Here is a 26,259-nt window from a genome sequence, read left to right as displayed (position 1 = left end):
GTTTCGTTAATTTACTCATCTATAATATCCTTTGTGTATAGGTTTAATACACCAAACGATAAGGCAAGTACTATTCTCTTGTTTTATGTATATTACTTTAGTTAAAATATTTATAATTTTTTAAGAATAAAATCTTTGATAACACATTTTATTTTTATATTATCTGCGATCCATTTAATGTTCTGTTAAAGAATTTTAAATATTTGCAAACATTGAATAATCAGGAGCATTTTAAATTTTGTTACTTATATTTTTGTTACTGTATATTTAGTGGAATATATAATAGCTATTTACATTAACACCGAAAAGACCAAACCAATAACCAAAATAAAGTTTTGCTGTACAAGTCGAAGCTTTAGTCATCAATAAATCCTTGAAGAATGCGAGAGCATTTCTGAGGTGTGCGTTCTCAACCTCAACATTTTCTTTCAATCAAGAATTTCTGTCCTATCTGTCATTCTGCTGCCTTCTCATAATTTGAGCTTTCGGAATTGTCTTTCGCTTGCTTCAGTTGCTTATTCCATGGTGACTGTTTGGTGTTCTTTGCTTGCGTCCTTTGCGCATTTTCTGTTGCTGCAGAGGCTCTTTTCGTGATACAACAGCTGCATATCATGCGGTGCTTCTGAGGCGTCATTCGTGTTGTTATAGGGACGTTTTTCATGACACATCACAGCATTTCTTCAGAGATGTCTTAACCCTTAGGCTGCGCATCCCATCCGTGAGGATCAATAGATCAGAACCAGAACCTGACCCACACACAGTTACAAAAAATACTATCTAATTAGGAGGATGGGTTGCAGTTCATCATGTAAATTTGCATGAGTTTGACTTCACAAGTCTGGCCTCCAACCTTGGATAGATAAGTAGAAAAATAAGAAAGCCATTCTTTCCCATTAATAGATCAGAACCTGGTCTATTCATCCAAGGCATTTTAACATATGTGCTACTGGAAATATAATCGGTAAATAAAAGATCTCTAAGGAAAGAGTGGCCATGTTATGAATAATTTCACAACAAACACACAACTTATCTTCAACGTTTGTTTGCCTTATAAAAATGTTAATAACGTTTAAATAACGTAAGAATAAGGTGAAGGTTGCGTTGATACAAATGTCAGCAATAATGCTATTATCGTATTTATTATTAATAGCTACGATGAAATATAATAACTGAATACATCTCTCATGACCCCTCTAAGCATCATACAATTTCGACTTTATGATATATAAAAACTAAGTCTAGAATTCGATGCATATCTGTTCGTCAATTAAAATTGCCTTCAAAACTGTTTGGTAGTTTAGCTAATGGGTTCGTAGACGAATTGGAATGATTAGTTGTTTTATGAATTAATTAATATTCCATCAACTCACCTAATTAACTAAAGGATTTAGTGGACGTTGGACTATTTCAAGCATCGGTTAGAGATATATATGAATGGGTTTTATTTGATGTAAATAGATGGTGACTCGCATAGGCCATTTAACATTCTACAGTTTCCAGAATTCTTTGCTTTTATGTTAACTTAAATTAGCTTCACTAATTTAAATGCTTAAGAACTGGGACACCAATTCACTAATTCCTTGGACAAGTGAAGTATTTTTGTTAAAGAGGTCCAAAATTCAGAATGGTTTATTGATTTAAATAATTACTTACTATTGGAAAATTGTAATGATTACAAAAGTAATACTTAAATGAAATCTCAACCAATTCGTTCAAATTCGGGATTCCATACATAATTTGTCTCTATGTAAGGTGGCCTTAACCCTGCTTCTTGACTATCTTTCATTGATTTCTGAGCGAACTTGCGCTTCTTTATCGTCGATGTTAAGACCAGATGACATAATGCTTCTAAAGTTACATAATATTATTGTGAGAGCAGTAACATCGCATTCTTTCATGAAACTTATTTTTTTTATAGCAAAGTTTAAAGGTTAAAAATCTAAAATTGGATTTCCCTTCTAAAAATTTCTTTTGCATTTTTATATTTCAACGTGAAGATAGTAGGATGAATGACCCATAATTTAATAAGCCTTTAGTAAATTCTATTAATATAAAACTTATCCTAAATATTCGATCTTAACTTAAAATACGTCAGAACAATAATATAATGCAACTGTCCTTTTTGCCTAGATTTCAAGTTTCACTCTATTTGTGACCTTAAGAATCGAGATCATTTGATTAATAATTGAAAACACTGAGCCGTTCAATATCTACCAGATGTAGTGCTCTACCCTAAAGTACATGAAAACAAGACCAGTAATTGCGTGTCATTTTATCCACTTTAAGGACCAAAACTAACCCTCACAATCTTCGACCTTATCGCAAGAGGTCACAAAAGCCGTAATTTGAAGACCTAGATGACCTTTCTCGACAAAGTCACCACTGCTCTCATTATCCCGGAGGTAAAAAAATAATTCCATTAGAATAGGGAAGATGTCGTCTGCCTAATTGCCACCGCTCAGCTGCGCCGCTCACTGACCTGGTGCCCTCTGAGTCTGGTGACCTGGTGTTCTGTGAGACTAGTGACCTGGTGATCTAGTAACTTAATAAAATAGTCACCTGAGACCTTATTGATAGGACCTGTAAAGCAGAGGGTCTGTTAGTTGATAACTTAATGATCTGATAACCCTGGGGGTATACGGGTGGTTGATGACTAGATAACCTGATTACTTGGAAGCTTGATGATCTGGCAACCTAAGGGTATGTCAACCTATGAGCATGGCAATCTGAGGGCCAGACAAGCTATTGATCATGCAATCTAGTGACGCTGCACTCAAGTATTCTGACAACACAGTGACCTGGCATCTTGATGACCTTGATGACCTCAGTCACGATGACCTAGCATCGTGACCGAGTGTGGGAGAAATTACAATCTTAATGACCCTGTAACCCCAGACCATCGTAAGTTATTCACTGCCACCGCCCTTTCCAGCTTCGTGGAACCATCTCCACTCTCGGTTCTAAACGCTGGCAGCTCTCCCTTTAAAATGATTGTCTTCTTGGCGACGCATTCGTCTCCTATTTATATCTCCCTATTTTTAATTATATTTTATTTACTATTTACTTTTCTCGTCTGTTTTTCATCTTCTGTTTGTGCTATTTTCACATCACACACATTTTCTAATTTGTTCAATGTGTTATATTTTCTTATTGTTGTTGATAATATCTCTTCGGTTTTCCGATTTCTAAATTAGTTCATTAGTTGTATACTTTTATTGTGATTTTATTATTAGTTATGCTGTTATTCTGTTCTGCAACAGTAGTTTGTCGTTTCTCTCAGTAAATTCTTTGGTTTTAAATGACTTATAAATTACATTTTGAGCTTCTCTTGCGTGTCTGTCGTACAGCATTATGTGTTACATGACATAAGCTCAAAGCATGGGTTTAATTGTATGCGTGACAAGCCTGAGGTACTGCAGAGGGGAGCTTTGCCGTTGGTTCATAGCTAAGTACTGTACTGCAGTAGGGTGATGTGGCGTTGGTCTACAGCAGAGTATTGTAGAGGGTTGCTGTGTTGTTGGAGCACAGCAGAGTACTGCAGAAGGGTGCTGTGTCGATAGCCCACAGATGAGTACTGCAGTATTCTGTGTCGTTGGGCCACACATAAACAGCTGTGTCATCTACATTTGATGCCTCTGAGGGTACTGTTAACCATCGATGAGATAGATTACTGGAGACGCTCCTGGTTTCGTGGCCTCATTGAAGAAACCCCAAACAATTTGCGTCAAATTGTTTTGAATTTCTTGAATGAGACCACGAACAAAATAATCGCGATCAACAAACACTCGCGTGCTTCAAATTCATTGCATCAAAGGCAGTGGCTTTAGATCAAAGGCAGAACGCTGTAGATGATTAACTCACACACCACTGTAGTAACCTACAAGACACGTCAACCAACATAAAGAATAGCACCACACATGGCCCTTGCGATGCCAATAGTGACCTCGAGACCACAAGAACACAGCAGAGAGCATTTGTTTTCTTATCAACTATCATTTTGTACAACTATTTACAATTTGCGAGAAACCCTCACAGTGCCATGTTAATTGGCAATCAAAGAAGTATACCCGGGTACACTCATGGGGTATACTCTAATTTTGGTTACACAGGTTTAATTCGACAGTATTATTTCACTAAAATGGTATGCTGTAACTGATTTAATATTTTCAATTCACATAGAGGCTTTTATGGGATATAACATAATTAAATTTTCTTAAATCTCACACACACAAAAATAATTTCAATGACAATAAATGAGAATAATACATGTATGCATACCTATAATAATTGTAGTTAATAATTATATTAAAATAATAGGAATAAAAATAGGTTATTGTTATTATATTCATACTGAAATACACAACATCTAATGTTTAATGAGAAAGTTGATCATGAAAAATATAATGAATAATGATGATACTGCGTTATCAAACACCACTAAGCCATCGTCATTATTACTTCCCAATAACCTTCACTTCTCAATCACCTTCACTTCTTAATCACTTTCAAGTGTTTTCCGTTTCACTGTCCTGAGACTCCTTCATTGCCATCCAATAGATAATCACCCGAAACTCATTCAATTCACATTGAATGAATTGAATTGAATTCCCGAAAATTATATATATATATATATATATTCAGAGGCAGCATTAGACTAGCTTTTTCCGTATCGAAGCAGATTCAATGCTATTAATTCACATCTTATAGTCACTGAAAATCGTTAAGGTTCTTGAGTTTAATAGAAAACCCTTGCAAACCTGATTTCATAGGTAAACCTGCATTTTATTCGGCCAACGAATTTGTTTAAATGTATTTATATGATTTACCATAATCACATTACAGCTTTGAAAATATATAATGTCATTTCAACAAAGTTAACACGAGAATTTAATTAGTTTCACATTTCAATCTGTGCGTTTCAAAGCGTTATATAATCGCGTTAGTCGGGCTTCTGTTATGAGGAGCGGAAAAAAACACCTGATTGAGCGTTGATAGATCAAGATAACAACACCATATCAGTCCAGACCAACTTCACGAATCCGTTTTCCCCTCTAAATGTCATCTATGCACATCTAACACGCCGTATATCCCTCATAGGAATTCGCCTCGTTGCCAGGAATTGAGAAGTGTCTGTAGGAGAGGTAATCCTGGGTGCCGGGCGTGTCTGGCTTGACGGGCTCCCTCTTGTTTTTGCACAGCTGGCAGCAGCAAATGACGGTACCCACGGCCACGAAGATGATGATGCCCAGTGACACCCCGATAATGATGGCCAACCGGTTGTTGAGCACGATCTGTGCCTGGGGCTGGTCCAGCGTCCTCACTCGCGTGCACTTGGTTTCCAGATCCTGTTCATGCCAAGCGAAATTGGTTACTGTGGATTGAGGGCATAGAGGCTAGATCAAGAGAGAGAGAGAGAGAGAGAGAGAGAGAGAGACAGGGAGGGTAAAGTGGAAAGTGAAGGGTGTAGATAGCGAGGGATGGAGACAGCAAAGCAGAGATAAAGACAGATAAAAGGAGAGCAAGAGAGAGAGGAATACAGAACGGAGATGCAGAGATATATCGAGAGGGGTAGAGAGAGGAAGAGACACATTATTCATCCACATGTATAAAAATGACAATATAAATAAAACAATAATCAAACGAAATAATTGTAATAGTATTTGAGAACCAATATGTTCATGTATTGGAGAAGTAATTAGTGAAAAGACCACAAGAATGTACATTTATTAGTGTATCTTGATCAGATACAAGTTGCTTGTGTTCAGGTTTGTGTGTGTGTACAATTATAAATCACGTGCTCAGTGCTCAAGTTGACGAGTATACATGGGATTTGAGATCAATTTTACTTGTGTGTAAGTAGTTATTGTACACGTAATCAAAATTTATGTACACCAAATTTATACTGAGGTAAACCAACATCCGACCGGGGAAAGGAAAGTTAACTCACTCAAATCGCAAATTAAACCTGTGCCAATTCTGGTGAACCTTCGCCCGTGTCGAGATGAGTGATTGTTCAGCAAAAACTCTAAACCCTACCCCGAACTTTTGGTAGCAACAAAATCTTCACAACTGCCTTTAAAAAACACAAAAACCCTGTGTCCATGTTGTATAATATTGTCGTAAGGTTTATATGTGTGTGTTTGCTGGGAGGTTGACCTTTCGTCAGTTTGATCCAAACTACGCCGAACTAAAGCCACATTTACCGGAGGTTGTTGGGTAGTAAGGGCATCCTGATTAGTGTGAGGCCTGGCTCTGCTGACGGGGCGAAGAGAAGAGGACAGTCCCTGGACACACACCAAGTAACTGCTGCCTGGACGGAGCTCCTCAAGCTGGAAAGTGCGAGGGGTAGGCGGGAGGGTGCGGGTGTTCAGACCCCCCAGGATCCTGCCGTCTCCTGCTGTCATCTGGAACGACACCTGTGGACCAGAGAAAGGATAGAAAATAGAAGAAAGGAAGGAGGTAGAGAGAGAGAAAGAGGTACGGATGGGAAGTGTGGGAGAAGTGGGGAGGGAGAGGAGAAGAGAGTGGAAATGGAAGAGAGGAGGAAACAGGGATGAACACAACAGTGAGTAAAGGGGAGAGACGGTTCAAATTATGATAAAGACAGAAAGGAGAAAGAGTGGAAAATGAAGTTAATGGATAAGAAGAGTATAAGGCAAGGTGATAGACGGAGAAACGGACCGAGAAATAAGAGATACGTGAATAAATATGAATAGAGAGAGAGAGAGAGAGAGAGACGGGCTGATTAATTTCACGTTAGTAGTACACAAATACAAAAGCTGAGTGAATTGTATCAAAGACAATTCTAATTATATATAAATACACTAATAATAGAAGTAATGACAATGATAAGCCATTAGCTACAGTGAATTTCAGCAGATCTTGTTTTTCGGAGCCTTTTTAGAAAAAAAGGTTTTCAGATTTGATTTTTAATTAATTGAATTAAATAGTACTTACTAAACTATCTTTAATATTTATTTTTTAAGTCGTGACCCTGAATATTTGGCCTTTCCCGTTAAGGGAATGGGAGGTAATTATGAAAAAATTACAAATAGTTTTTTAAATAAACTTACTTCAAAAAAATTATATTATTAATTGTAATAAAACGGGATATATCCCTCCGAAATATGCTACAAATATAAAAGTATGAATACATAAACTCAATTAAGCAGTGAATCTACGTTTAATCTATTCATAATAGTTAAGGCAATGCAATATTAAGTGAATAATGAAAATAAAGATCTTAGAAAGAAATCAGTGTTTAATTTCAGTATAGACAACTTCAACAAATTCATAGGTACCACAAAGATCAGAAATTATATTATTGGAGAGTCGATTACTCATCCCTGCTTGGTGCCTTCATTTGATAATTACTTAATCACTGATATGCAACAATTCAGATTAGTTCCCAAAGGAACCTCAGAAGTTAAATTTGTTATTCGACCTTGAGACGTCATGATGTTTATTAAGCAGAAGAATATTAACACTGTGACCCAAATTCTAACATTGGGAGCTAGAAGTCTAGCATAGTGATCTAGGAGTCTAGTATAGTGACCTAGAATTCCAGCACATATTACTTCCAAGGCCAACATACTGAACTGGAATGTCGAAGTAATGGAACCATTCAGACCGAAGTGAGGCTTCAGGGTTCAGAATTCTGACCCAAATGCTCAGCATTCTGAATTTGAAGTCCAAAACCATGACCCCTTAAAGCCAATATAGCCTAAGATGCTGATCCTAAGGATCCAATATATTGCCCAAGAAGGCGGGCAATATACTGAACCTGAAGACCTATCATACTGACCCAGAGGGATCAACATACTCACCCTGAGGGACCAACAAACTGATCCTGCAGCCCAATATACTGACCTTAAGGGTTAAATATACTAACCTTGAAGCCATAAACAGAGGAGGAGTTGGAAGCCTGCCACGACACCAGCAGCGACTGACTCTGGATGTCTTGAATCGCCAGACGAAGGATCACCGGCTGAGGACAGAACGACGACGACGACATCAGCAGGAAGGACTGGCCGTTCAGTGCCTACAGGGAGAGAAAATGAAGCCACTACCATTGTATAAGCAAGAATAACAGACATTAATATTAATGTCTGTAACTAGTCACCATAATTGGATCCAAGCAGTAACAGTAGTAATCGAAATTGAAGTCAACGTCGTCCATATAAATACACGGGTATACAGTGTTCTCACCTTGGGCATGTCACAGTTGAGGGCCGTAGGATCGGTGACGTAGGAAAGATGGTCTTGAAGCCACGACCAGAGTTCATTCACCTCACAACCACAGTTCCAAGGGTTTCCTGCCAGCTTGAGGGTTTCCAAGCTCCTCTCGATGGGTTCCAGGGACAGTATGTTCAGTCTTTCCAGGTAATTGTTGGAGAGATCGAGGTGCTGGAGTCTGCCGAGCGGTACAAAGGCTCGGGCGTGGATGGCGGTGATCCAGTTCGATGCCAGCACAAGTTTCTCGACTCCGCCGCCGTGCTTGAAGATCGACTCAGTGAGCTCGGTCAGCATGTTAGCCGAGGCGTCCAATACCTGCCGAAGGTGAGAATAGAGCCTCGTTAGAATGAGAGTAATTGTTAAAAGAACAGATAATAGAAGAGTTCACGGTTTATTTCTGGAATCTCTGCAGAATTATTTAATTATACTGCGACTGATTCAGCTCCCATTGTTACACTGGGGAGGATGATAGAGCATGTGGTATTGCATTCATTCGAAAGCAAATGCGAATGGAGTGATTGAACAATTTCCCTATTATTGCCCAAAATTAAAGACGAATAAGTTTAAATTATTACTTTTAAAAGTGAATACACAAATGGATTACGATAATCTGCTCAACAGTCATTTGAGCATCCAGGACCCAAATAATTGGAAAATCTACTTTTTTATGAACGCATACAAACAGGATCAGAATATTACTCACCTTCAGAGAATGTGATCCCGAGGGCAGTTGATCAAGCTTTTTGAGACTGTTTCCCGTAAGGTTGAGGTGTGAGAGAGACTTGAGACCTCTAAGTCTCTCTCGGGGAAGAATCTCGAGGCGGTTATAGGCGAGATTGAGGTGGGTGAGTTGCGTGAGATTCCTGAAACCACCAGGGGAGATTTTGGCGATGGCAGCGTGCTCGAGATTGAGGACGCGAATGTTCGGAGTGAGCAGCAGATCATGGCTCGTGATCAGCGTCAGGTTGGTTCTAGCAGCATGGAGCTCCTGAAGGACGGCTAAGGGCGGTACGCCATCAACCGGAAGACCTGAGATACGCTCCAGAGGATTACCAGACATATTCAGGATACGCATTGCAGGCATCCTGTCCAGGAACATGGCGTTGGGAATCTGGCTGAAGCGGTTGTCCGCCAGATTAAGTTCTTCGATGCTCAGGTTAGCAAAGATTCCAGGCGTAATCTCCGTCAGGCTATTGTTCGCAAGGTCCAGGTGCTTCAGATGCTTCAGATTGGCAAATATTGTGTTGTCCATTCGTTTCAGCTTAGTTTCTGATAAGTAGATCTCTCGTAGTCCCACCATCTCGTTCAAAGAGCCGTTTAGCTCCTCTAAAGGATTACCATTCAGCTTTAAGACCTCAAGCTTCGAAAGACCTTCCAAGGAAGTTATAATTCTATTGGTTAGGTTGTTGTATGAAAGATCCACTTCCCTCAAGCCTCGCATCTTCTGGAAGAGTGCGGCAGTAAGAGTCTCAAAGTTATTTTTGGCCAGGTTGAGACACCGAAGTTCGGACGCTTCGGCCAGCAAGTGAGGCGGGAGTCTGCTAAGCTGACATCCGCTCATGTCTAAAGTATCCATATTGGGCAAGCTGTACAGCGAGTCTTCCTCGATGTTTTCAAACTTATTTTCAGCAAGGTTGAGGTTCCTAATACTCCTAACATTGAGGTAGAGTCTATTGAGGTGAGTTAGCATGTTCCTCTTCAAGTTGAGGTCCTCCAGATACAACAGGTCACTGAAAGCATCCGCATCGATCTCATTAATCATGGACCCCATTAGGTTAAGCTTCATGATGGGAATTGTCCCTTCGAACATGTATCTCCGTATCACGAAGATCTGATTGTTGGATAGATCAAGTTCTTTCAGTTTTTTCAGCTTTTGGAAAGTTTGTGGCTCAATGTCCATAATATGGTTATTGGCCATGTGGAGAGATTCGAGAGAGGACAGACCCTCGAAGAGCAATGAACTGACGTGTTGCATCTGGTTGCTGGACAAGGAGAGATGTTCAAGCTTTTTCATATCCTTAAAGCACTTGTCTTGGATGTTGTTGATCTGGTTGTTTTCCAGGTACAGCTCCTGCAAGGAAGAGAGATCTCTGAGCAAGATGTTCAAAAGCGTTGTGATGTTGTTGTCGTTCATCCAGAAGATTTCCAGTTTGTTTTGATCCCTAAAAGCGTCAGCGTGAAAATCTTTAATTTGATTTTTTGAGAGATTTAGCGTTATTAAATTTGCGGGATACCGGCTCAAGGCATCAGGTACCTCTATCAACCGGTTGCCTTCTAAGTTTAGGTGCTGCAGGTTTTCTAGAGAGGAGAAAGCTTCTTTTGCAATTACGTCTATGAGATTATTCTGTAAGTGTAACTCAAGGAGATTTGGGAGCGGGGAGAAGACGTCTCTCTCAATTTTGTAGAGTCTGTTGTTCTGTAATCTTAACTCTCGAAGTTCAGTAAGGTGGCGAAATGTTCCATTCGCTAGCATTGTGATTCTGTTGTCATCTAAACTCAGAGAATTTAATACACGGGTGGTTGAGAACAGCCCCGTTGGGATCTCTTCTAGGTTGTTAGAGCTCAGTTGAAGGTTGAAGAGCAATTCCATATTAGCAAATGCTCCACTTTCGATTGAATGAATCTCGTTGTTCTGAAGATAGAGGACGGTGATCTTGGTCGAGTTGGCAAAGGTTTCGTTGCAGATCTTCAAGATGTTGTTGTTATTGAGGAACACCTCTTGCAGCTCAGGAAGATTGCTGAACAAGCCGTCGTTGATAGCGTGGAGGTGGTTTTCCCCGAGGTCTATCACCCGGAGGTACATAGAGTATGAAAAGGTCTCCGGAGAGAGTGTCATAATGTTGTTATGGCTGAGGTAGAGGGACTGCAGACTCGGGTTCTGGATGAACGTATCTCCAGCGACGTGGGAGATCTCGTTCATGTATACAGAGAGGGACACCAGGGCAGGCATGGCGACCAGAGTGTTACTATTGAGTTCGCTGAAGTGGTTGCTGCTTAGGTCCAGCACATGGAGCGCTGGGAGGGGAGAATACCCGTCGCTCACCACGTCTGAAATATGATTCCACGTGGCCTTCAGAGTCCGTAGTTGTCTGAGCCGCCGTAAAGCTGGGATTGGAAGCTGTTTAAGTTTGTTGTTCATTAGATTTAACTCTTCTAAACTGTCTTCTAGTCCATCAAAGGCGTATTCTGATATTAATTTTATCCCGTTCCCTTTAAGGTTGAGGGTTATTAAATTCATATTAAAAAAGCTATAGCTTTGCAGCTCTGTGATATTGTTAGCTTCCAGATCTAAGGACCTTAGCCTGGAGAGCTTCTGTAGCGCAGCCTTTGGTACGGTGGACAAATGGCTGTGCATAATTGTCAAGCTCTGCAGCGACTTTTCCAGTCCGCGGAAGCTGCCATCTGCGATATTTTGAATACTTGAATGTGAGATTTGCAAACTGGAAACTCCGGCGCTCTTGAGGAAAACCCCAGGCAATAATGCCGTCACGTTAGTGTCCAGGTCGTATATACTGAGGGACTTGACTGGACGCCTGACAAGTCCCAGCACCTTTGCCACAGTGCCCAGGGACACCATGGGGCATTCCAGGAACACGCCATCGTCAAAGTGGTAACAGGGGCACCAGGGGTTCTCCTCCCAGGTCGGGCAGACGGTGCTGGTGACTTGCTCTGCCCTCGACCCATGCCACCACCCTCCTGCTGCCCACACCGTCACCAGGATGACCAGCTGCACCCGGTCCATCCTACGCCGACGCCTCACCTTCCAGTCATACTGTATCTGCAAGTTGAGTACGTAATGGATCGAATTTCTCTGCAGTAAATTACGGGCTATTCATGCCCGTGCTACCTCATGGGTGGCTTAATCATCACCGTCATCATCTTCATCTGCAGTAAAGTTTCGGTCCTGAAAAGTAATAAATTCAAATGAATGTAATATAAGTTTCATTCCCTGTGATAATAATCAAGGGTGTCATTGAAAAAGGTGATTAGTAAAATTCAGAGCCCAGGAGACGAAGCTCGGCCTGCAGCACATGTAGTTTCAAAGACACACACACACACACACACACACACACACACACACACACACACACACACACACACACACACACACACACACACACACATCAGAGTGTGGTTGACAAATGGAATGCATTATGCATTAGGAAGTGATGTAGTGGAGGCTGACTCCATACACAGTTTCAAGTGTAGATATGATAGAGCCCAATAGGCTCAGGAACCTGTACATCTGTTGATTGACAGTTGAGAGGCGGGACCAAAGAGCCAGAGCTCAACCCCCGCAAGCACAATTAGTTGAGTACTGTAGAGAAAGACCTGGGGGTTGATATCACACCAGACCTGTCCCCTGAAGTCCACATCAAGAGGTTAACATCAGCGGCATATGCCAAGTTGGCCAACATAAGAACGTCCTTTAGAAACTTGTGTAAGGAATCATTCAGAACTTTGTATACCACATATGTCAGACCAATCCTGGAGTATACAGCTCCAGCATGGAGTCCATACCTCGCCAAGCATAAAACTAAATTAAAAAAGGCTCAGAGGTTTGCCACCAGACTAGTGCCCGAACAGAGGAGCATGAGCTATGAGGAGAGACTACACAGAAAGGGAATTATACCCCATGTAGCTGGAAGACTGGAGATTTAGGGGGGAAACATGATCACCACATACAAGATTCTAAAAGGCATTGACAGGGTAGACAGAAACAGTTTATTTAACACAAGGGGCACATGCATCAGCCGAAACTGGTGGAAATTAAGTGCCCATATGAGCCATAAAGACAATTACCCAAATAGACAACTACAGACGTTCAACAGCCACCAAGAACTAACTCAGCATCATGGGATTAAAATTTAGCCACTAAATTATAAGTAAGATGCAGAAAGCATTAATGCCTGCTAGTTTATTCTGAAGCTGGTGTCTCGCTCTAAATGTCGCTGGGAATTATTGATGGCTGGAATGCTGTGTAAAATGAGTTAGTTTTAGCGGGGATTTGAGAGTCAGACTTGTTGTTAAAAATAATAAACAAAGTAATTTTATTGGAAAGTTTAAGGAAAAGTGGGTAAAATAGATGAGGCTTTGAGAGAGAGAGAGGAGAGAGGAGAAGAGGTAAGAAAGAGGGAGAAGAAGAAAAGCGAGAGAGAGAGAGAGAGACAAGGAAAGGGAGAGAGGAGGGAAATGGGGAACCAAGAAGAGGAAAGATCCGATTTTCTATACATGAAAGATGCAACCCAGAGTAACATTACAGTCATCGACAGAAGCATAAACCAGAGCTAAAAGGAGTTATTTAGTGGCAAATGATTTTGACCTCCATTACAGGGATTTATTAAACTGCATGTTCTTCATCTTTTGCTGAAATAAATAAATGTTCTGTTCAAAGCAATAACTTCAAGCCGCGGGTAAGTAATTTCATAGAATAAATTTTTAGCCGGCAGCTATGTGACATACGAAGACTAAACTTAGGCCATTTGTTGCAGCTTTCCAAGCCTGAGCGGCTGCAGCAGGGATTGTGGTGGTGGTAGTGGTAGTGGTGGTGTAGTGGGGTGGTGGGGTGGTGGTGTGGTGGTGGTGGTGGTGGTGGTGGTGTGGTGGTGGTAGTGGTGGTGGTGGTGGTGGTGTGGTGGTGGGGTGGTGGTGTGGTGGTGGTGGTGGTGGTGGTGGTGGTGGGGTGGTGGTGGTGGTAGTGGTGGTGTAGTGGGGTGGTGGGGTGGTGGTGTGGTGGTGGTGGTGGTGGTGGGGTGGTGGTGGTGGTAGTGGTGGTGTAGTGGGGTGGTGGTGGTTGTGGTAGTAGGGGTGGTAGAAGTGGTAGTGGTCTCTCCCCCCCACCCCCCTCTCTCTCTTTCTCTCTCTCTCTCTCTCTCTCTCTCTCTCTCTCTCTCTCTCTCTCTCTCTCTCTCTCTCTCTCTCTCTCTCTCTCTCTCTCTCTCTCTCTCTGCATCAGCACCGGACTCACGTACATCACTGAGATGCACCACAATTTCCGTGACCAACAGTCAGCACCTGGACACATGAAGCCCTGGACACATGTGTCCCTGGACACATGCGGCTCTGGACACATGCGGCTCTGGACACATGCGGCTCTGGACACATGCGGCCCTGGACACATGCGGCCTTGGACACATGCGGCTCTGGACACATGCCGCCCTGGACACATGCGGCCCTGGACACATGCGGCCCTGGACACTTGCGGCTCTGGTACATGCGGCCCTGAACACATGCGGCCCTGGACACTTGCGGCTCTGGTACATGCGGCCCTGGACACATGCGGCCCTGGACACTTGCGGCTCTGGTACATGCGGCCCACTCAATCCTTTCACTGTCCCTTCGTCTGATGCCATCTTTTTTTTTTCCTGCTGATCTTTTCTCTTTCTTCTGCCTTTCTTCTCTTCATCTAACTCTTTCTCTTATCTCCCTTTCAATTAACACTCTTCCCTCTTCCTTTCTTTAGTCCATCTTATTTGGTCCCTATCACTCTAATTTTTTATACCCTTTCTTCCCTTCTTTGGCGTATTCGTTCCCCCCCCTTCCGATTCTACCCTTTTCCTTCGACGTTATTACATCTCTCTTTCATTCATCTCTACGTTCCGTTCTTACGCTTCTTTACTTTTCTACGCATCTCCCTTTTACACCTTTTATCATCCTCCGGCAGCTGACCATCTTTCTCCCGTTTCTCCTCGACACCAATTTATCACCGCCTTCATCCACTACATAACACCTCTGCATCTCTTGTACACCTCTCGAACAGTACTATTTTTACTTCTTTAGTCCACACCCTCATCTGCTCCTTATCTGTCAACTCAATTTCCAATTTCCAAATAAATTTTAACGCTAGCTAATCGCAAACGTAAGTTCTTTAGCTTGGAGACTGCACTTGTGGTCGTTCTCGATCCCATTATCGAAATTTTCATTAAACTTTGTCATTAGCTTATTACAATTGTAATTTGCTTTCCTAAATCAATTTTGGGGTTCAGTTCCTGAGCCTATTATGTGCGTCTGTGACTTTTTCCTCTACAGAGCATAGGTTGGTTTATGGAATGCGAAATAAATTAACTGAACTAAAAACCTTTTCACTCACAATGCGTATGTAACTTCATATGGTTTACCTCCTATTTACACGTTCTCTCTCCCTTCTAAACCTGTTTGAACACTCTTTCAGATCCTCTATAAACCTCTTCGCCTCCATTTATATCTCTTGAGATCTGAGCTATACTGCCACGATCTCTCTGATTCCCTCACCTCCAATTTACATTCCTCGCCTCCTATCTACTGTTCTTCATTTTCCTGGAACATCTCTGGTCTTTCCTGTGCGTCACGAAGTTCCCCTTCACACTCTAGGGGATCCGTGTACACAAACACGTCCCCTATGTTGATCCCCCATAGTGAATCCTGTCACCTGAGCTCTCCCCTCTCCCTCACCCTAGGCTCTATTCCCTCTTGACTCTCCCCTCTGGCCTTGGCCCCGCCCTCCTGTTAAATGAACACCTCTCTTCCCTACATTGTCTCTCTCTCTCTCTCTCTCACCACCCCTCTGCCTGCCTTCCTTCTCACTATCCCGTATCCATTGTTATTCCAGTTGATATCGAATGACCTTCAGGCTACTTGGAGCGTGCGTGTATGTACATGCATCTTCACCTTGTAGCATCGAGTGTCAGCTTCTAAGTCTTGCTGTTCCAACCTCATTGTAGTTTAGTATAGTTTCTCTGGAATGTTAATTTTGACCCTAGGATTGGACCTAATATCCGCTACATTGTACTCACAATATATTGCAAAATGATTACATATTAGTCTTGGGATGATCTTAACGTTACTGTTGCTGTCTACTAGGCTGTAGCCAATCGCATAACCCAGTCTACCTCCCAATAAGTGGGTCTGTTTATCAGTATCATACACAGTAATATTATGATCAGTAAGGTATGTCAAGAAGACTTTTTTATTATTGTTACACTGAACCTCACCAAGAGCAGTGTGACGAGCATTAAAGTCACCCATACATAACATAGCTGTGTTACCTGTAGGCTTTGGTAGCAGTTCTGCTTTAAATACACTAGATCGTGTTATGCAGTAGGAAATGGCTATTTGCAGTTTGTAATTTGAATTTATGATAATGTATACTATCACTCTTGTGATTTTTAATTAGTTTACAGATTAATCCACACTTAACATACGTGAGTAAACCAGTTCCAATATTGTTGTTATATGCTATATATCCAGGTATCCTGAGTGGAACTTTCTTGATAGTTGTGGACGTATATGGTTCCTGTAAACAGATCACATCCACGTCTCTCATTTTAGCATACAAGATTACGTAATATATCCGAAGATAAACACTTCAAATTTTCCAAGACAAAAATTTAATTGTTTTTGTTTGATGAGCCATGGCTATGTATCAAGGGAATGAAGGAAATATTTGAGCTCGTTAAACACTTTGATAACATAACCAACCTTTTCGCGTGTGTGTCCTTAGTAATAGTACTTTTGCCTAGGTTTTACCAGAGTATGATTTGCTATTATCTTAAGCTCTTTGTCTTTAACCACGTCCAGAGTTTCATCATGATCTAGCGGGGGTGTCAGTGAGGGATCTTGAGGTTATCTTGAGATGATTTCGGGGCTTTAGTGTCCCCGCGGCCCGGTCTTCGACCTGGCCTCCATCCCCAGGAAGCAGCCCGTGACAGCTGACTAACACCCAGGTACCTATTTTACTGCTAGGTAACAGGGGCATAGGGTGAAAGAAACTCTGCCCCTTGTTTCTCGCCGGCGCCCGAGATCGAATCCGGGACCACAGGATCACAAGTCCAGTGTGCTGTCCGTCTCGGCCGACCGGCTCCCTGTGGATCAATGACTACTCTAACACCATTATCCATGGAAATTTGACACTCATGTTCGGTAGAGGTAGGTGGAGTAGCCTCAAGAGTGCAAGATGGTCTCTCATTACTACTGGTGCTGGAAGAATTTACTTTATCACTATCGCTAGCATGACTCACTTCACTATCACTGGGAAGATTAGTCTCTAATGTTTTTATTAGAGGTTTTATCTCTCCAATTCAATAATTAAAGAACGGAAGAAATTTTTGAGACACTAGACTATTGAGCTAAGAGCATGTCAGCATATTCTGCAGGAGTACGATGAAGCTGAACTGGGGTTGAAAGTTTGATAATGGTTTTAATTTTGTTTCATATTTCCGATAATGTTGTAGTTATATTGATACCTTGTAGGAATTGCTCCCAATATGAGCTCTTAACTTGACCCTTAAGCTCGCGAAAATCTATGATGGCATTGAGGAATGCAAGTAAATTGTCAGCTGTTTTGTCTCGTTTATGACAATCAGCAAACTGAAGCACTTTAGCTCGCTCTGTAATAATAATAGGATCCTCTGTCCATGAGGAAGAACGAGTGTTCTTTCTTTTCTTAAATTTAACTCAGGTATCATAATAACCGGTAATGATACTGACAAGATCATTGTCCTCTCGGTTTTCGCATCAAACTGAATTTAGTTTTAGATTATTTATACATTCTTACCATCCTGTCAATGGTGGTGATAAAAGTTACTCAGGCACATGATGGTTCAGGAACTACATGCTCATTATTCGGTTAGAGAAGCAAGTTACAGAACTGATGAGCTTGAGAGAGTTTGTTCACATATACACTACAAGTCTATTTACAGCTATAGTTTGATGAGTTAAATTATGTTAAAAGCCTCATATACTTCATGTGAGCTGTGGCAGAAGAATCACTGTCTCACAAAAGCTTCAAGAACTAGACTCTAAAATTCTAAACCCTAAGTACAAGGAACAATGTTTACAGCTTAACCAAACTTTGCAGTAAAATCTTTACCCCAAGAAACAATTGGCTAGACAACTTTTGCCTGTAAGTCAAAACGTTCAAATTCTCTATCAAAAAACGCGCATACGTAAAAAATCAGTACAGGAATTGCTGTGGCCTTTGGGTAGATTGACTCCATCCACTTCGATCGGTCGATATAGCGACGATCTCGCTTCCAGAAGGTCGAAGCTCCATACCCGAAGGTCCATGTAACTGTACCACTTCTCTTCAATATGTATCTAACTCTACATAAACATTTTATAGAACCCCGATGCTTTAATTGTCACAAATGAATCCAAAAATGAAGAATCTCTCTCGTAGACTGGAAACACAAAAGACACATGGACGTTATAGTGCAGTGGCATCAGAACGAAGTAGATCCTCTTTAAAGTCGATATTGCCTTAGCTGGAAACTTCCTCTTCTCTTTCCCCCAACCAACACCCACTCCATTATTCCCCCCATCTTTTTCTCAACCATCCCCTATTATATCTTTTCCTCCATCTCTTCCTCCTTCTCTACTTAATATCTTTCCTCTCTCAACCCTCTAGTATCTATTCCCATTCCTCTTCTAAGCCCCTCCCTCCTTCAATCCCCCTCTTTCTTACCTCCCTTCTCCCTTCTCACCATTGTCTCTCTCTTTCTCCCTTTTCCTACTTCCGTTCTCTCCCATTTCTTTCCCAATGATTCTTTGTGCGATATTCCTTCTCACACATATTTCCACAAGCGAAATATTTAGGTTTGGTTAGTATATTTATTGAGAACTTTGAATCTACCTTCAATGTGTGAGGAAGCTGTTCCCTTATTGTGTGAGGAAGCTTTACCGCCCGCACACACATAAATACGTAGAAAAATCTGGATGAGGAGTCGTTCATGAATAAATATACCACACATGTCAGACCAATTAAGGAATATGCAGCACCAGTCTAAAGCCCTCGTTAAAACTGAAATAAAACTGGAGAAAGTACCAAGAGAGGCTACGAGCCTGCACTGGAGTCAAGATATATGAGTGGCAAGGAAAGATTGAAGAACATAAGCAAGTCACTTTAATATGCAACTATCAGGAGAGATATGGTCACCACATACAAAATTTTGTTTCGTGGAATAGGCAAGATAGAGAAGGACGAACGTGCAAGGCTCGGGGGTGTTTGGGAGGCGGTGAGGAAAGGGGATATAACACCGGACCAATACCCAAAAGCCCACATCAACCGGATATCGTCTTGAACAGATCTTAAAGATGGCTCTAATATCCTTCTGTAGAACGAGTTTGGTATTAATCGCTTTAATAGCTTCGGAAAAGAGGATTTTTAAGAGAGATCGGTTTATTATAATAATAATAATAATAATAATCATTTGTATCAACCCATGTATATCTTGTAACCATCAAATGCATAATAAAGCACAAAAAATATTCAAGGAAGGGGGTGGTAGGAGAAAAGCACACAGAAACTGTATTGGAGGGGATCTAAACATTCCCTCTAATGCGTTATGCGTGGTTTCCTCCGAGGCTATGGGTCCCCCTTCTTCCAGCTAGAGGTGGTACTCCCTTCCCATATATATATATATATATATATATATATATATATATATATATATATATATATATATATATATATATATATATATATATCACATTTAATGTGAGAGCTGTGTGTTTCTGAAGTTGGGACGTGAGGTGTAGGACCACTCTGCCCTTCCACCCGAGTGCTTGTGGCTCACACGTAAACACTTGGACTGGCTTCAGTACGGGCCTCCAGACTTAATGTGAATTCAGTAGAAATCCTGTTGTAAGACTTTTATCAAGTCAACGATGCAACAATAATAATAGAAACTATTGGGTTCTTTTCGCTGAGGCAAGCCCTGTCATAACATTAAAATTAATTGCAAGTGAAACATTAGGCAAACAAAAATGCAAATGTAATAGAATGCTTCATTACATATGCAACGCACTGCTCAAATGTTGCCTTTGGTAATCTCAATATAACGCATCTTTCAGGCTTGCAAGGTATTCTTCGCTAATTCCAAAACAGAGCAACTTTAAAGTTTGGAGATCGTATATTGATCTTGCAGGATCGTGAATAGGTGATATCTTTTCAGGTGTCTCATACCATGCGCCTATGAGTTCTAAACACAATGGATCTGACTAAATTTTACAAATGAAGGCTTACCTAATACCTTGCGTATGCACTTACAATTATATAAGTGGACATATAATTTTGAGAGTGTACCTACAGCTTCGGGTATAAACCTATAACTATGTAAATGCAACTAAAATCATGCATATGCAGCTGCAACTATGCAATTGCACAGGTACAATCATCCTTAACCAACACACCACCATGATCTTTTGTATGTCACTGTGGGTGCAAAGGTAAAGGGGGGGGTAGAAATAGCCTAAGCTACTCTATCCCTATGAGATGTATTTCTTTCTTATCTCAATAAACATACTTAAACTTCAACTTGAACAGAGGTAAAATATATGAGTACATATATAGATATTTTATATGAATATATGGAGTGTTTCTCAGCGAAAGAGTCTGCCTGTTAAATCTCAAGAAAAAGGTAGGAATAGCTCATCAAAAAAAAGTCGAGGGCTCTTCAAAGCTCTGAATAATATTCGGGGTTGAATACAGGCGAGTATATCCCTAAGGATACTTCCCATTTTCTGTGGACCTCGCTACCTGCGAGTTCTCAGCGGTACTTCCGAGGGATAACTTTCTTAATCCCTCCTGGCATGGACTTAGACGAAATCTTAAAGTTTTTTCTAGATATTTGTTTCCATAAATAGGAAACATTTATGGAAATTATATATAAATAATGGACTTATTTCCTACTTTCCATAAGTAGGAAATAAATCATTTTTGTTGTTGTTGTAATTGTATGTTTTATGAGGGAGTATGAGAGGTAGTTGGCCCCTAGTGTTCATGATTTCCTATTGTCGTGGAATAGGATTAGCGACGTCACTCTAGGCTAACGTCTAACCTTCCCCCACGAGGCAGCCAGCCTTCAGCGATTGTCCAGATCTCAAGTACCTATTTACACCTAGGTAAATAGAGGCCTAAACTTTAAGAAGGAGATGTTCCCCAACATCTCGGTTGTCTAATGTACAGACTCCCGCCTCCAATTTTCTCTCATATCTATTAATACATACATTTCCCTCTCAAACACATATCCCTAAGATGCAGCCCATAGCAGCTGTCTGATTCCCAGGTAGCTATTGACAGCTTGGTGAACAGCAGGTGAATGAAACTCTGCTCATTTGTTTCTGTCTTTGTTGGGAATCGAACCCGGACTCTTAGGACTGCGAACTCCGAGCACTGTCCACTCTGCCGTGAGGATTTTAGTGTGAAGGGTGAGCGATAAACGATATTTACTAAGTAGGAAGAAGTAATAAGAGAGACGAGTAAGTAACAGGGATGAGTATGTGGCGGGGAAGGATTGAGAATGAGAAGTAAGCAAAGGAAGGAAAATGGAAAGGGAAGAAGTAAGTGAGGAGGGGAGAGTTGACTGAAATAAATAACTGGGAAGAATACCCATGGAGGTGGGGGAGGGGTGTCCCCATGGGACTCAGAGTTAGCGAGGGGGGAAGTGGGGAAGAATGGGATAATTAGCGAGTAGTGCAGAATTTATGGATGACCTAGCAGGGGAGATAAAGGACAGAAGGGGAGGGGGAAAAAAAGGTGAGAGAGGCGTTGAGGGAAGAATGAGAGAGAGCGAGAAGAGAGAGCCAGGAAGAGAGGCAAGAGAAAGAGGGAGAGTTGGAGTTAAATTGACGTGTAAATAATTTCTTACTCTGGGGCCGCAGCAGCGGCGTCACTTGTGCTGTATTAAACCACATTGTATTGTGCTATGGTGGATATGTGGGCCTGCGGGCCACTCCAAGCAACAGCCTGTTGGACCAAGTCCTCAGAAGTCAAGCCTGGCCTTGGGCCGGGCCTGGGGAGCAGAAGAAATCCCAGAACCCCTTCAAGCAGATACATTTGGACTCTATCAGATATCAAACCCGAAGGGACTATGCACCACAACCCAACATTGAGTATTCTAAGACTATCTCTTATCACGTGGCAACCCGAGGGGGCTACACAAAGAGCTCATCAAGGACCATTCGAGTCGTTGAAGGAAACATTTCCCCTCACAACGTAGAAGTAATATTAAAAAAAATTTGGGAGTTGAGGCTTGAGTGGGGGTCTTGTATGGGGGGGGGGAGCGAGCAGCTAGAAAAAGAAAGACAATAGTAGACGAATGTAAGGATAGAGAAACTGAAGTAGGAATAGGGGGAATTGTATGTAGAGAGAAAGTGGGGAGAAAAAGAGTCAGGAATGGAGGTTGAAAGCAGATGATGTAGGGAGAGAGCAAAGCAGTGGGGGATGGAAAAGAAGGAGAAAGGAGATAAATAGAGAACGATAGAGAAAAAAAGTGATGGAGGGAGTGCGTCATGGATGTGGAAACAGAGAGGGGTCAGGGAAGGTGAGAAAGAGAGGGACAGGGGGAAAAGATAAAGAGAATCAGAAGTGTTTAGAGATAGGCAGGGAGATTGGAAAGAGTGTGTAATGGACAGATTGTAAAGGAGAGGAAGAGAGAGAGGGAGGGAGAGTGAAGAGATGGGGGAGAAAGAATGTAGCGTGTGGGAGAAAGAATGAAAAGGAAACAAGGGAGAGAGGAAACCCCAAGAACCTAAGCTTTCTCTCACACTCTCAAGCAAGACTTTAACCATTTCTTCTTCTTACGACAGTTCCAATACCATTTGTTGTTACTTGCTCTCATTTATTGAAAAATAACTATCAGTTGATTGCATTACTTAATCATTTATTAATTGATTACCTGTCAACTGATTAATTAATCAACTCTCTTCTTTATTTGATTTATTTCACTTAATGACTTTTCAACAACCCAAGTTTACTGACTGACGGGTTTTACGGTTCGTCAGTTTAACAACTTCTGAGTTAGGTGCAATGTAAGGTACAAGCTAAGGAAACAGGCGGTGCTCGGGTCAAGAAGTGGAATCACACAATTCACTCGATCTTTCTTTTTAAACCATAGGAAAACAGAAAGAAGGAAAGAGAGAGAGAGAGAGAGAGAGAGAGAGAGAGAGAGAGAGAGAGAGAGAGAGAGAGAGAGAGAGAGAGAGAGAGAGAGAGAGAGAGAAAGTTGTACACATTGTGTCATCAGGTATACTCTTGATAGACGGGCTGGATACCTATTCTTCCTTAGCTATATAGGTAGATGAAAGTAAACAAAATACAATGGTGAGTATAAACGCACACACACGGATGGTACTCGAACAAGGGGACACAGGTGGAAACTGAGTACCCAAATGAGCCACAGGGACGTTAGAAAGAACTTTTTCAATGTCAGAGTGGTTAACAGATGGAATGAATTAGGCAGTGATGTGGTGGAAGCGGACACAGTTTGATACTCAGTTTCAAATGTAGATATGATAGAGCCAAGTAGGCTCAGGAATCTGTACACCAGTTGAGAGGAGGGACAAAAGAGCCAGAGCTCAACTCTGCAAGCCCAAATAGGTTAGTACACACACACACACACACACACACACACACACACACACACACACACACACACACACACACACACACACACACACACACACAAGGATTGCAAGCAAGCACGCAAATCCACCTTTACAGGCAACACCCTTGAGCAAAATACAGGATCTTACCCGGTTTTGCATAATGCTTCCGATATATGCAGATGGTGCAGCCAGGCCAGGTAGCCAAGCAGGTAGTTCCAAGGGTCATTAACTATCTGTAGCAGCCGGCCCGATCTCTCTACCTGACCTGAAGGTCATTTGCATGTGGCTTAATATGTGATTATAGTACACATGTCACACCGAATATTTGTTGAACAATCAACGTCAGTGAGTGAGCCTTGGCTTACTCACTTGATATAAATACGAGGTGCCTCATATAGACTAATAGGACTTCTTCAGTTACCTTCATTTTTATGTTATAATGCCTTTAATGAGATTAGACCCTGGCCATCTTGGTGGCCAGGGTTCAAGTCCCCTTGTGGGTGTTGTGTGTCTAAAAAGTTCTATACTTGAAACTTGCATGATTAGGCAAGTGTGAGCATTAAGCATGGACCACGTGTTCTCCCATATAACAGGGCTTGATGGAAAACGTCAATTGCCTCTCACTATACCATTGCCTGGAGAAGATGGGTTGTCTGGGAGTTAAATACCCCAGAATTCCCACCTCTTTAGGGCTCTGAGTATAGTGCAGTGGGTATAAGTGTGTACCTGCCATCTTGGTGGCCAGGGTTCAAGTCTCCCGGTGGGTGTTGTGTGTCTAAAAGTTCTATACTTGTAACTTGCGTGATTAGGCAAGTGTATATATATATATATATATATATATATATATATATATATATATATATATATATATATATATATATATATAAAATATATGCTCCTTAATCAGTAACGTTTTGTGACAAAAAACGGTGGTGATTGCAAACATCTGGACGACAATTACTGTAAAGATATCACGATTGCATTAATGTCCTTATATATACATATCAAAGAACGGAAAGCAACGGTTTAAAAACGAGCGAAATTGTTATTTACGATAGCAAGAATATTTACTATTATTTGGTTGTATACCATTCACAAGAGAGTTCATTCACTCGTCATGCGTTTAAATGCTCTCATATTATTGCCTAATTCAGGGGATTTTTGCAAATCAAAGAGAGGAATATCGTCTCTGAGAATACTTCAAAACACAAACTCAGTATACCTTCCCGGAGATGAACGCAAGTCCACAGTAGTCCTTTGAGTTCAATGTTTTATAAAAAACTGGAAGTAAGACAGGCAAAGTTAAACAGAGGAAGACGGTAACAGGCAGGCAGACAGTCAACTTGTTCGGAGACGTATGACATCGTGGCGATGTAAGCAAATAAATATATAGGAGCGTAAGGGGTAACACGAAAGCATACAAAGTCCCAGAGAATCATATTGAGCTTGTAAACACACACACACACGACACCCTTGATCCACACTCAGCCCCATGGAGCGGTGTGGCCACGCCTGGCACAGCATGGCACAGCATGGGACAACATGGCGGAACATGAAGTAATGTGGATCAACATGGAGCCGTACAGAGCCAGACACGGCCGTGGTGGGAAACAAACACGTCGTCTTATTCACGTTCTCTGGTATTCATCTTACAAACAAAGGCTGTACATAGAAGTTCCTCTCCCATCTCCTCCCTCCCACATCCTCCCCCGCTTCTCCCTCCCTCTCTCTCTCTCTCTCTCTCTCTCTCTCTCTCTCTCTCTCTCTCTCTCTCTCTCTCTCTCTCTCTCTCTCTCTCTCTCTCTCTCTCTCTCTCTCTCTCTCCCTCCCTCCTCTACCCGTTCCCCCTGCACTCCCTCCCTCTCAACAAAACTTCCTAAGCTGCCACTTATATCACCGGTTAACTAATGTGGAAGGCTTGGGTAAGGGGTGGTCAGGGGGGTAGGAAATGGTTTAATGGTAGGAGATTATTTATAGGTTTGGGGGTGTCTTAGGGGTAGAAGGAGAGTTTTCGGGTAGGTGAACGGAAAAGGATAAGGAGAGAAAATGGGGAGAGGGAAAATGTGTTAGAGGGAGGGTAGGAATGAGAGAGGAAAGAGAAAGTAGTAGGGGAGAGAGATAGAGAAACACGGAGAGAGTCTATATTCATTACAGACTCTATACACATTCATTTTGTTCGATATAGACATACTGGCCGATCAGTCAAGATGCTCAAAAGAGAACTTGATAAACCCTTCCAAAGGTTACCTGATCAATTAGGCTGTGATTTATACGCTAAGCTGGGAGCAGCCGAGTTAAACAGTCTGGTTGATCAGACCACTAACCAGTAGGAGGCTTGGTCACAGACCAAGCCGTGGGTTGGGCTCCTATTAGATACAATTTATCTATATACACGTCAACTACACCCCTCTACATATTGTATCTATCACCTATGCACATTATTCATTCTCTACTATGCTATACAATTCTTTGAATGCTCCACACCCATAATATAAATGAGTTATAGACATTCCACACGATACTGTGCTCATTACCTATACACATTTTCTGTATAAGTATTTAGTACTTTCCTCACATGATCTCCTTCCTTATTCAGTGATTTATTCTACGTATATCACCTTTAATTAGTATTTATCAATGCCCTAAATCTTCTTCATACGC

At 41.5% G+C, this 26,259-nt stretch overlaps 1 protein-coding gene across 3 annotated transcripts in view; it reads right to left on the bottom strand.

Annotated features, from left to right (window-relative positions):
- LOC123769019 (protein artichoke) overlaps window positions 1-26,259 on the bottom strand; it is a 46,037-nt gene that overhangs the window by 1,466 nt on the left and 18,312 nt on the right. For 2 of the 3 annotated variants that reach the window (XM_045759967.2, XM_045759966.2), the window contains 5 exons: window positions 8,939-12,139; window positions 8,209-8,550; window positions 7,892-8,041; window positions 6,204-6,416; window positions 1-5,345 (listed from right to left, as the gene is read on the bottom strand). The exon at window positions 1-5,345 is cut by the window's left edge and continues 1,466 nt beyond it. In XM_045759967.2, coding sequence (XP_045615923.1) covers window positions 5,073-5,345; window positions 6,204-6,416; window positions 7,892-8,041; window positions 8,209-8,550; window positions 8,939-11,977 — 4,017 coding nt within the window. In that variant the 5' untranslated portion in view covers window positions 11,978-12,139 and the 3' untranslated portion in view covers window positions 1-5,072. The remainder of the gene's footprint in view (window positions 5,346-6,203; window positions 6,417-7,891; window positions 8,042-8,208; window positions 8,551-8,938; window positions 12,140-26,259) is intronic. The other variant, XM_069309179.1, reaches the window with a different exon arrangement.

The sequence above is a fragment of the Procambarus clarkii genome, chromosome 64 (genome assembly GCF_040958095.1).
Source record: "Procambarus clarkii isolate CNS0578487 chromosome 64, FALCON_Pclarkii_2.0, whole genome shotgun sequence".
NCBI classification, from domain to species: domain Eukaryota; kingdom Metazoa; phylum Arthropoda; class Malacostraca; order Decapoda; family Cambaridae; genus Procambarus; species Procambarus clarkii.
The sequence above is the reverse complement of the archived record's forward strand: the minus strand, read 5'-3'. Positions and strand labels throughout refer to the sequence as shown.